Source organism: Carassius auratus, unplaced genomic scaffold (assembly GCF_003368295.1).
Source record: "Carassius auratus strain Wakin unplaced genomic scaffold, ASM336829v1 scaf_tig00006679, whole genome shotgun sequence".
Classification (NCBI taxonomy): Eukaryota; Metazoa; Chordata; class Actinopteri; order Cypriniformes; family Cyprinidae; genus Carassius; species Carassius auratus.
In genome coordinates, this window is record NW_020523775.1 from 22,501 (window position 1) to 34,989 (window position 12,489).

At 38.7% G+C, this 12,489-nt stretch overlaps 1 protein-coding gene across 2 annotated transcripts in view; it reads left to right on the forward strand.

The window, feature by feature from the left end:
- Positions 1-6,589, forward strand: part of LOC113071230 (uncharacterized) — a 7,482-nt gene extending 893 nt beyond the window's left edge. For both annotated transcript variants that reach the window (XM_026244595.1, XM_026244596.1), the window contains 5 exons: positions 1,569-1,692; positions 3,545-4,497; positions 4,654-4,812; positions 4,932-5,024; positions 5,817-6,589. In XM_026244595.1, coding sequence (XP_026100380.1) covers positions 1,686-1,692; positions 3,545-4,497; positions 4,654-4,812; positions 4,932-5,024; positions 5,817-6,140 — 1,536 coding nt within the window. In that variant the 5' untranslated portion in view covers positions 1,569-1,685 and the 3' untranslated portion in view covers positions 6,141-6,589. The remainder of the gene's footprint in view (positions 1-1,568; positions 1,693-3,544; positions 4,498-4,653; positions 4,813-4,931; positions 5,025-5,816) is intronic.
- Positions 6,590-12,489: the final 5,900 nt, after the last annotated feature.

Consider the following 12,489-nt stretch of genomic DNA (forward strand, 5'->3'; position numbering starts at 1 on the left):
ATTAAGATGTAAAAACCTGTGCGGCCTTAACGAAACAATTTTCTAGAACGTTCGATGCTCACGTGTCGTTCACATGGAAATTAACAACACGATAAATTAAGATGTCGTAACTAACAAGCAATTACTACCTTATTTTGTCTTTTTATTTTGTGTATGCTCATTTTTGTGACTTAAATTCATGCAGTGGACGTGCAAGTTCTGCTTGTTTTCGTGTGAAAAGAGGGCTCCGCTGTTGAAACACTACAGATTAAAACATGGAAGCTACTCTAGAAGTACTCCGATTCCATGTCTCTACACAGATTGTCTTTGTTCATTTAAATCATTTAATGCACTAAAGGTGCACTTAACAAAAAATCATTCACATCAAGCACACGGTAGCCAATCCAGTCCATGTGATAACATCCCTTTGATATTTAACTGCCCACTTTGCAGTTTTGAGGAGCCCTGCACAAAGTCAATTTTTTTTTCACATTTACGGCAGCATCTAAAAAATCATGAAACAGTGCAGTGTCCATACAACAATTGCAATTTTGAGAGCAATGTCTACTCTACATTTAATTCACATATATGTAGAGATCATGGAGCACATGATCAAAGACAATTGAAATCTGAGGTTCTCTTGCACATTGCTTCTCACAGTGTAGATAATGTGCAACAAGAAGAGCCTTTGAGCCCTGATCCTGTAGATGAACATTTGGAGGAAAATGATATAGAGAATGAAAACCTTGATCAATTGCATCATCAATTGGAGCACAATTTAGCCTCACTATTTCTTAAAATGCAGGCAATTTTGCATGTTTCTGATTCGGCTGCACAGGAAATAATTCAACAAATAAATCAAATTTTACTTTTTTCAGAACCCCTTGTCTATCATGCAATTCAGCAAATTCTCCTTGAACATGGACTGAGTGGCTGTGATTCATTAGTGAGAAAAATTGTGAATGCAGTAAAAGAAAGTAACCCAATCTTGACAATGACCAAAGATGGCGAGCCTCTTTCCACAATAAGCAGAAGAGCATCATATTTTCAGAGGGAATTTCCGATTGTCATGCCAATTGAATACAAGCTTGATGCACACTCGGTCTCTTATGTGCCCATTCTGCAAATGTTGCAGAAAATTCTAAACAGGCCAGACATTCTAAATAGGGTCCTTTGCAATGATCGATCAGTTAATGAATTCAAGACTTACCGAGATGGCACCCACTATCAAGAAAATGACTTTTTCAACACTGAGACCTTCAGGATTGTTCTGGGTCTTTATGTTGATGAATTTGAGCTGGCCAATCCCCTTGGCACTTCTAGAAAAAAACACAAACTGTTCGCTCTCTATTGGGTTCTAGCTAATCTTCCCTCAAAAGATCGTTCATTACTTCAGTCAATTCAGCTAGCAATTTTATGCAGAGCTACTGCAGTAAAACAACATGGTTACACAGACATCTTGCGACCACTTGTTCAGGACCTTGAAACTCTTGAAAAGCATGGTGTATACATTGAACAGTTAGGAGAATGTGTGAAAGGAAGTGTACTTTTTGTGTCATCTGATAATCTAGGTGCTCATTCTTTCGCAGGACTACAGGAGAGTTTCACTGTTGAGCACCCTTGTCGGTTCTGCTTGGCAACGAGGAGTGAAATCCAGGAGAAGGAGGTCCGGTCGGGAGCATTTGAACTGAGAACCAAGCAGGAGCATGACAGGCATGTGGCTGAGGTGTTACACGATGCGAGTTTGGTAAAGCAATATGGTGTAAAAGGTGGCTGTGTTTTAAGTGAAAGGTTGGAACATTTTCACACAGTTGGTGGTTTTCCACCTGACCTAATGCATGACCTTATGGAGGGTGTCATCCCTATTGAAATGTCCTTGTGCATTAATGATTTGGTCTCAAGGAAATTAATCTCTCTTGAATCCCTGAATCAAGCTATCAAGCAGTTTCCTTACAAATTCTCAGACAAAGTTGATCAGCCTCAAATCATCCCAGGCACATTTGCCTCAAAAGGTACCATTGGGGGTAATGCACATGAGAATTGGGCGCTTATTAGACTTCTGCCCCTCATGGTTGGCTTTGATATCCCTGAGAATGATAAAACATGGGAAATTGTGTTGCTTCTGAAAGATATGTTAGAAATGACGTTGGCATTCAAGTTCACTGAGGATTCTCTTGATTTTCTTGATGCAAAGATCTCAGAACACAGACATTTGCTTTTAACAGTCTTTCCTCATTTCAAATTGCGCCCTAAACACCACTATATTGAGCACTATCCGCAGCTCATAAGAACATATGGGCCACTAAGAGATATGTGGACGATGCGATTTGAGGGAAAACATAAAGTGTTCAAGCAGGTAATCCGTGACACCAAAAACTTTAAAAATGTTCCACAAACTTTGGCTGTTCGCCATCAAAGACTGCTGGCTTACTACATTGACTCCCCCTCCTTTCTCAAGCCACCCATACAGACAGATAAGATGATGGGTACTTTGATGTCAACTTTCCCTCAGAACATTCAGGAATTCCTGAGAGACAAATATGCAGTTCAGAACACTGTCCTCGCAGCATCATCTGTGAGCATTGATGGAATCAAGTACAATCCAGATATGGTTGTATCTGTTGGTACTTGCTCAGGCCTACCTGATTTCAGACAGATTTTCAAAATTCTTGTCATCAACAGTGATGTTCTGTTTGTGTGTAAAGATCTGACATGTTGGTACATTGAGCACCTGCGTTCTTTTGAACTGTGCAGTCCTGTGCTATCACTGTCAATTACCAAACCCTCGGATCTAAATGACCCATTTCCTTTGCCAGCCTATACACTTCGGGGCAGGACCTATGTTACGCTCAAACATTATATCATATGCTGAATGAATGACAATTCAGGTTTTAAAGGGACTTCAGAAATTCTGCAAATTATCATTATTTAGTCTCATTCTTATTCTGTAGACAAAAATTATTTTTGAAAAGATTTCTGACTGCTCTTGTCTATGTCAGAAGATCGCAGGCATAGCTTCAGGAGCACACAAAAGCATACATAATTTCATTAAACTAGGTGTTCAAATAGTAGATCAATAGGTTTGGTGAGAAACAAACTGAAATGTTATTTATTATTTTCTTTAAATTGTCACATCATGCATGTACTCGAGAGAGTAGCGGTTAGCTTAAATGCTGTCCTGTGTGAAGGGTTTCTCCTTTGCACAGTTTTTTTCAAGATTTATAAATAATTTGAAAGAAAAAAAACTGTATATCAATCTTGAACAAATTCTCCTGTGCAAATGAACAACCCTTCACACAGTATAGCATACACACAGGATATATACAGTTAAATGGATTATATATTGAAGTTCATTTCTCAACAAACCCAACCATTTATGCCTTAAATGCTTGAACTGTATTGCACAAGTCACATGAAATTATGAATGCCTCTGTGTACATTACATTTTAAACAAGGATGAGTGAAACTTTTTGAATCATATTTTTGCAAAGGATGGGTTTAGAATGATGAAATTGGGGTGAGCAGTCCCTTTAAGAAAACTAACTCAATTATTTAACCTTTGTAGAGAGACCAAGTATGGAGACAACAACTGTACTCCGAGTTATAATTTGTGACAACGACATCCGAAAAATTGTACTTCCTGTGAAACCACAGACAGTTGACTCACTGTTGGAACAACTTGAAGAAAAGCTGGGACTTCAGTACAAGTTCGCACTTCAGTTTGAGGATCCAGACTTCAACAATTCCCTCGTGAATCTTACCAACATTGCTGACTTGACAGATAAGCCTACACTGAAGATTGTCTCCCTTGTGACGTCACCAACCCCTAGCACAGCTGACACTGAAGTCCTATCTGTGGCTTCTGATCATCCACGCCATTGTCTACGGACTGCATGGCCAGAAACTTTCGAGATCCCTACTTTTCCTGTTGACGTTGAGTATAGATTACGTCAGGGAAATCTACAGTACATGCGAGATCAAACATACCTACAATTGTCAGGAGAGCTTAAGCATGAGATTCTCGAAAAACTCTCAGAAACTATATACAGTTACAAAGCTTACCCAGATAAGGAAGACTTCGAGGCTGTTGCTACTGCTTTAATACAAAAACACCCTTGCCTTACCCAGCCTGGCTCATCTAAGGGGTGGAATGGGTGGTATGATAGCCTTAGGTGGAAAATGGGCAATTACCGCTCAAAACTGCGTCGAGCTGGATGCTTGGAGGTATCCATAAATGGTGGGAAAAGAAGAGGACTGCAGCCTCAGAGAAACATCAAAAGACCCAAGAGGTTTGAAATCAATTTTCTACCGAACTTCCCTGATGGTGAAGATGAAGCCAGCATGGAGTCCAAAAGGAAAGAGATGGTGGAAGAAATGAAGAAACGTCGTCTTAACGTTGCACTGATAGCCCGGAACATGAATTCTACATTTGCCTTGCGTAGAAAGGAATTGATAGAGAAGGAGCCTGCTGTGAAGAATACAGTGGAAAGGTGGCCAGCCCTCTTCACACAGAGTCAGGTGAGTCTTAATTGTTTTCCTATGTCATTTCATCTTGAACATTTTCAAAGCAAATTTATCATTAACCAGTTTTGGTGTTAATTCATACTTGGACATTTCAGTGAAAAGTGATTGCTTAATGTCAGTTTGTCCTACTTTTTTTTTTTTTTTTTTTAGATCATGGCAGAGTTTAATCGTATATCTGGCAAAAACCTGCAAGCTGAATTCTTTCAAGAACTGGACAGATTTACTCCACGTTTCATCGATATCTTCAGGGCTAAAGGTGGAGACATTGGTTCCAAACTTAAGAAGATTCTGCAGCAGATTGAAAATGACGTAAGCTCCTCGACTTATTACAATTCTTTTTCGAAAGCAAAACAAATGTTGCTTTTGCTGTTGTTTTTTGCTCTGTGTTGTGTAAGCGCTATTCAAGATACATTTTTATAACTTTGCAGAAATCGAACATCAATGCGGGACGAACAGCCGTTCTTCATGGCCTACCACTCCTCCTCGGAGAGGACCCCTCCGATTTTTACAAGACATGTTTTGTAAGTATTTTCTTCTCTGATGATTCTTATTTAACAGGCAAACTGTTCTTCAAACAGTTTTGATATCTAGAAAGAAGAGTTATGAAGGCAAAAAAAACAGTGAGGATACTGAAACAAGGAAAGGGATAGAGAAAAGAAAGTCAAAGATAAATAAAAAAAATTAGGGAAAAAGACAGTATAAGAAGATTTTATATTGCATAAATGAATAAAAAAAACATTTCTAAGAAAGACAATAGATTATTTTGATAGTTTTAATTAATATAGCTGGCCTTCAGTTTGTCTTTTCATGCAGCTGTTTGATGTATGTATTCCCCCCTGCATCCACTCCTGTGTCCTGTTTGAAAAGGCCTTTACATTTAGAAATACCATGTTATAAGTTTAGTTTTACATTTTAATGAGAGTATGTGCTCTTAAAGGGATAGTTCACCGCAGAAAAAATTGTCATTTACTTACCCTTATGTTGTTCCAAACCTGTATGAGTTTCTTTCTTCTAGCTGAACACAAAAGATATTTCGAAGAATGTCAGTAATCAAACAGTTGAGAGTAGAATTTAATTGACTTCCATAGTATTTTTCCTATTATGGAAGTCAATGTCTACTCTCAACTGTCTGTTTACCAACGTTCATCAAAATATCTTCTTTTCAGTTCAACAGAAGAAAGAAACTCATGCAGGTTTAGAACAACTTGAGGGTGAGTAAATGAGACAATTTTCATTTTGGGGTGAACTTTGCCTTTAAAAGATGTTTTGTGGCTTTCTTTGACCTAATTTTTGTTATGTTTTCCCATTTTTAGGACTGTGATGACAATGAAGACATGTCGGACGTTGAAATAGGTATTCTGACAGTGATTCCAGAGGACTCTGCAACTGTACCCTACTCCCTGCATCTTGGTGCCACAACAACGGCAATCATTTTGGAAGGTACAGTGGTTGTGGATGATCTTGAAAATCTTCCACAAGCAACGTGTCTGCTCTTTGGACTAATTTATGCTCTAAACTTAGAGTATCCTGCAGCACTGAAATGCACATTCGACTTCATACAAAGAGTGATTTTGTCCCTTGGCCACAAGTCACTCAAACCTAAAATCCAATCACTGAAAAATCGCCTGATGCAGTAATAGATCATAGCCATGATGCTAGTTTGAGTGAATAGAAGCTGTCTTTAAGAAAACTAAAGAAATTGTTCAGTACTGTTTTACAGATACTTCAGTTTTTTAAATTGTTGAAAATTAAAAAATAAAAATCCACATTTAAGAGGATGTTTTGAAAAATTTCAAGTTTACTTGTTTGGTTTTAGAATAGTTTTAATATAAGAGAACTGTAGTAGGAAGGTGTTCTGTACTAAACTTGTAACATACTTGCAAGCTCTGCTTTTGAACACTTTGTAAAGATGTTAAAAACAAAGAAACATTCATCCTTTTAATTGTCTTTTTATTTCTTGAGTGCAGTATGTGCTTTTTTTTTTCTAAAATGTTGCTGGCGGGCAGTTGACGGGCATGCCTTAAGTAATGTTTTAAAATGAATACTGTTTTATAGAGCAAATAAAGTGTTCTAGTGTTGTGCCAAATCTGTTGTCTGTCTTTGCATTCTCAACTTAGAATTTTGAGTACAACTTGCTTGAGAAATTTAAGGCAATCAGTTTCCACACATTCGTCTAGTAAAATGAACAAGCCGACATGTTAGAAGAACTGTTTTGTTTAAGTTCTGCTTACAAATCTCAACTTAAATCTGTAAGTTACCTAAACTTTTGAATTTGAGTTACTTGTACTCAAGTTTTATGGTACCCTCTACAAATACACAAGTTAACTCTACAAAGTAGTAGAGAGTAGTATCAACTAAAAAATTATGACCTAATTTACTTGAGAATTTTGAGGCAATCAGTTTCCACAGCTTTTCTAAGTAAAGTCAACTTATTACTTTTTACAGTGTGTTCTATATTTAGGATTTAAGTCGTCCGTGAGCCTTGACATGCAGTGTTGTTGTTTTTTGCATCTCTGGCATTGGAGCTGTGGCCTTCTCCAGTGTCTAAAAACTTACACAGGAGGACAGCTCTTGCTAAAATTTCATGCTGTGACGCTTTGCATACTGCTTTGAACTTTATGGCTGACACACTGCAGAATAAATGCATAAATAAAAAATAAAAAAACAGCCTGTGTGCCAATTGAAGTAGATAAAAACTCAGAAGAATGCCACCCCTCTTTTCCATCTCCCTCACACACGCCAGACACGGTCCAAAAAGAACACACATGGAAACACACACACACACACACTCCAGTTCTACGACTCTGGCTTGTCAAAGTATTGTTCCAGTATATCCCCACTGTTTCTGGCCTGGAGTCAACTTCCATCTCATCTAATGAAAAATGCAGAGTGTTCACTAGGGATTAACTGGAAGGCTCCTGCAAAAAAGGATGAGGGAGGAGAGGAGCAAGGCTATGCTTTATGGCAACACAACTCAATCATTTAGTACCTCCAGCTGACCATTTGACCCACTGCTTAGAGTTTTATTCTTCCCAAATAGCAGGGCAGGGAAGAGGGAAGTGCTTGAGTTTGCATTTTTGCCGTCATTCTGATAAATATCTCTTGCACCTCAGCATGTGTTCCCATTTATCTGAGTAGGTGCCTGTGCAGTAGATACATTATTAAGTGTGATTAAACACATGCGCTGGAACTGGCCAACACCAAAATGCTTCTGTTGTGTGGCACCCCCCACCCCCCCCCCCATCTCTGCAGGCGTACGCCACTTAAACACAGACACTTTGAGTCTGTGTGTGATTGTGTATGGGAATTTGTGTGTTGAGCATAGTTTGCTTAGACATCACTGGGTAAAAAAAGGAGAGGAAAGGAAAAAGGAGATGAGATTAAGTGAGATGAGACCAGAGAGGAGGAAAGGGAAAGAGAAGGAGATGAGATGAAATGAAATGGTAAGAAGAAAGGAAAGGAAAAGGATGGAGAAGAGACAAGAAGAGCAGAGAGGAAAGTAGACAAGATGAGCGGAGATGAAAGTTGATGAGACATGAAGAGAACAGAAGAAAGAAAGAAGGCTAGAAGAGAGAAGGAGCTGAGAAAAGGCTAGGGGAGATGAGATGAGGGGACAAGACATGAGAAAACAGGAGGATGAGATAAGAGGAAATGAAAAGAATTTGAGGAAAGGAGAGAAAATGGAGAAGAGAGGAGAGGAGAGGACAGGAGAGGAGTAATTGGTAGAGAAGAGGATTTGAGATAAGCAGAGAAGAAATGAAGAACAGATGAGGAGATCAGACAATGGATATGAGGGGAGAGGGGAGGCAAAAAAGGAGACAAAAGGAGAGAAAATTAGACAAAGTGAGTAAAGACTAGTGGAGAGGGGAGGAAAGGACGAGACTAAAGGAGACGAGGAGACAAGGATGCAAAATAATGGAAAAGCAAAGAAAGAAGATGAAACTAGAGGAGAAGAGAGGAAAGGAGATGAGATGAGAAGAATAAAAAGGACATGAGAGGATATGAGATAATGATAGAGGAAAGGAAAGGAAAGTAAAGGAAAGGAAAGGAAAGGAAAGGAAAGGAAAGGAAAGGAAAGGAAAGGAAAGGAAATTAAACGAAAGGAAAGGAAACAAGGTGATGAGACAAGGGCATATGGAAGGAGAGAGAAAGAAGAGAGGCAAGGCAAGGTAAGGCTTATGAGAGGAGACGGGAGGAAAAGAGAGGAAACAAAAAGAGCTATGAAGAGACTAGGGGAAAGAGACAAGGGGGCAATGGAAAACAAGAGCAGAGGAAAGAAAATGAAATGCAAAGAAACAAATAAAACAGGTGAAAGGAGAGGAAGATGAGAAGAAGACGAGAAAAAGAAAGAAGTGGATATGAGACAGCAAGACAGAAAAATGAGACAAATAATAAGATGCAGATGTGTCTGTTTGAATATAACTTTAAATATGAAATATTACAGTACACCTGTCCTGTAAAAGCGGGCCACCTCAGGATAAAACTGCTCACCTGAAATGGACCAATTATCCTGTTTTTGATATTGTGCCTTCGGTCGAGTAATTCAGCACGTCTTTTGAATTCTGCTGCATCAATAATGTATGCTGGGCAGTGTATAATTTATGTAAGTGGACATGCAATCACCTCAAATTAAAGTGCATGAGCGGAGGTCAGGTTGCATGTATGTTTATGTGGAACAGTGCAGGAAAGGAGGAGGCCAAGCAAATGTATTCAAGTGCCAAGTGCATCTTGTTCCCCACTTAGCTCCTCTCTCTCTCTCACTCTCTCTCGCTTTCTCTCTCTCTCTCTATCTCTGTCTCTTTGTCACACACACACATAAATATAAAAAACCCTGTAACTGCTGGCTTAGCTTAGGCTGGAGACACATGGCTCACCAGTGACTGAAACTCACAAAGCAGGAGGCATTAAGACATCAATAATTAATTAAACCAACAGGCTCTCATAGATACCTACAGAGGAGGACATCTGGCTGAAACCAAACTCAGTCTCATTAAAACTGGGCTCCAAATGGGAGCTGATTAATCCTTTCCAAATGTTAATTGGTGGGTTAAATTCTGGATGGCTGTCAGTGGTGCTGGTCTGATTTGCGGAGCCTCAGCAAGTGGAACAGGCCTGGATCACAGCTCATCCTGTTCCCAAGACACACTGCCCAGTGCCTCGCAAACCGGCCAATAGAAATCCCTGCCACTGCCTCTTCTTCAGTAATGGTTATTACAGAACATGGGGGAATTGCTGCGTGTGTTTGTCTTTCAGCATATTTCCCGTTTTGGTGGGTAATAAATTATATTACCTTGAATTTGATTGATTTGTGTACTTTATGCCTGGACAGAGTCACTTTTATTGCTGCTGGTCCCAGTAACATTATCATGGCTATCCATCATGAGCAGGGACAGCAGAGATGTCCATTTGAAAGCCGTCTCGCCGGTCTTTCAGGAATCGGTGTTTTAGCCCATGCTCAGTAGATCTGCGTGTGTGTGTGTGTGTGTGTGTGTGTGTGTGTGTGTGTGTGTGTGTGTGTGTGTGTGTGACATGTTTATGAATGCCAAGATATACCGAGGAGTCACAGTGCTGTCCAGAAGCTCACTGCATTAGCTGACAAACTCTCCCAGTTGTCACATGAAGCAGTGACCTAAAACACGGTAGAGTTCAGCACGCTCTCTCTCTCTCTCTCTCTCTCTCTCTGTGTACCTAATATATGTAGGCCTGTATCTTATTATAGTTTGTCTTTTGTAACTGGAATGCCTGAACATTACTCTGTTTTGAAATTGAAAGCTCAACATTGTTTTTTTTTTTTTTTTAACTTGAATTCCTGGAAAAATATTTATTTAGAGATATACATACATATCAAATCATGCATATCCCAGAAATGTTCATTACAGGAAAAGTAATCAAAAAGTAATAAAATGTATTCAATGTATTAAATTGCATTACTTTATATATATATATATATATATATATATATATATATATATATATATATATATATATATATATATATATATATATATATATATATATATATATACACGTGTGTGTGTGTGTGTGTGTATACAGTATACATAGAAATAAGTAATTATCTTATGTGCTTTTGTCATTTTTTTATTATTATTTTTATATATTTCTATATAGCTTTCTTCCAATTTTAGTAGTCATGTTAATACTTGAACTTATTCATATGTGTGTGTGTGTGTGTGTGTGTGTGTGTGTGTGTGTGTGTGTGTATAACCTTAACTAGAATAAGTTCAAGTATTAACATGACTACTAAAATTGGTAGTCATGTTAATGTTAATATATATATATATATATTCTTTGATTTAGTTTACAATAACAATGAATTCTAGATCAATGACTTACATTTAATTACAGAAAATTACATTTTGGTTTGTTGAGCCGGTTTAGAACAGCAGTTTCGTTCAAGGTGAACCATTCTTTGTTAGTCTTATTTTATAGTACCTTAGAAGCTGCTCTGAATATAATACATATAAAAAGAAACAAGTTTATTCTTTTAGGGGGATTAATATGTTCTTGGCATCCTTTATTTTGGAATTATCCGCCTTTGTCTACTTTGACTGTCCCTGAATATTCAAGAAATGAATGTTGGCAGAGAGAAGAAAAGATATTAATTAAGAGTAGATTCTGCACTGACTCAGACTTGTACATAAGACAAAAGGTTAAGTAAATGCCAGGGCTGCTATGTCACCTCAAACAATGAGTATTAGCTTTGGAATCATTAATGTCTGCAGAGAAAACACAGTCAAATTGGAGTCTTGATTGCCAGAAAATGTGAGGCCAGGGCTGTTTCATTTCAATCTATAGTTAAATTAGCCTCCGACAGCGGGTTGAAAACACACAATTAACTGAGCTAGGTGGGGCGTAGGGGAACAGCACCTCTAATGCACCGCTAGATTGAGATTGAGCTGGGCTTCCAAATAAGAAACATCTCATCGGCTTTACAAATCAAAACAGGGGCTCCCAGGCTCCTAGCCATCTAACACCACTGAAACCCGTCAGTATGAACTCCTTGTCAGGGTCTGACTCTCTCAGGACCCTTGATGGAGATTAATTTTGTTCAAAACAGGCATTTTTAAAGCACATCGAATAACCAAACAGCATCATGCTACTTAAATGGCAGCACTATCTCTGCGTAACTGATGAATATGACTGAGAGTTAGATGGAATAAATAAACAAATTAGCAGGATGAAAATATATAAATAAATGGTTGAGATGCTCTGAAGATTTCCCTCTTTAAACTGATAGAAATTGCAGAGGCACTTGAGCAGTGCCGAGGTAGTGTTTCCAAGCATATGGCGTTTTAATTCCTGTTTGTCTCATCTGGGTAACTCCGGCCCAGCAAATCTCCGACTCCATCCAGGGAAATAATCGAAGAAGTGAATGCTTAAGAACAAAGGGTTTCAATTTCCTCTGAAATGAGGGTTTCATTCACTATATTTTCCACAGAATTCCATCTCTGCCAGTCTTTTCTCTCCATGCAATACAAAAATTAACCGACATTTCTAACATGCGTCTTTCCTCAAAACTGCGCCATCAATAAAGCGCACAAATAACCCAACATTTTACCCGTGACACCAAACACGAGACCTTCCTGAACAAGCGGTGTGTTCATTTTTAATCATGAGTCACCTTTGTGGCTGTTGACAGCTAGTGAAGTATGACTAATAAGAGCGGTGCTGTTGCTTCCCCGCTGAGGTGGAATGGTCTCTTCAGACACAGAGCCCTGTAGATCATAATAAATTTCAATGCGGGATGGCTAATAATCTCACTGTTTCACTTTGGTGGCAATCACAGCTGCTACAACGTGTCATGATTCACCAATTAAGAGGCCATATTTCTTCAGGCTGCCAGTGCAAATGGACAGCAAGTGGTGCTGAAGTCAGTGGATGCAAAGCTGAGCTCAGTGTCAGTGCAGCATCTAGCTTCAGATCAACATACATCCTGTGAGATTTATTTAGGTATAAATATATTAC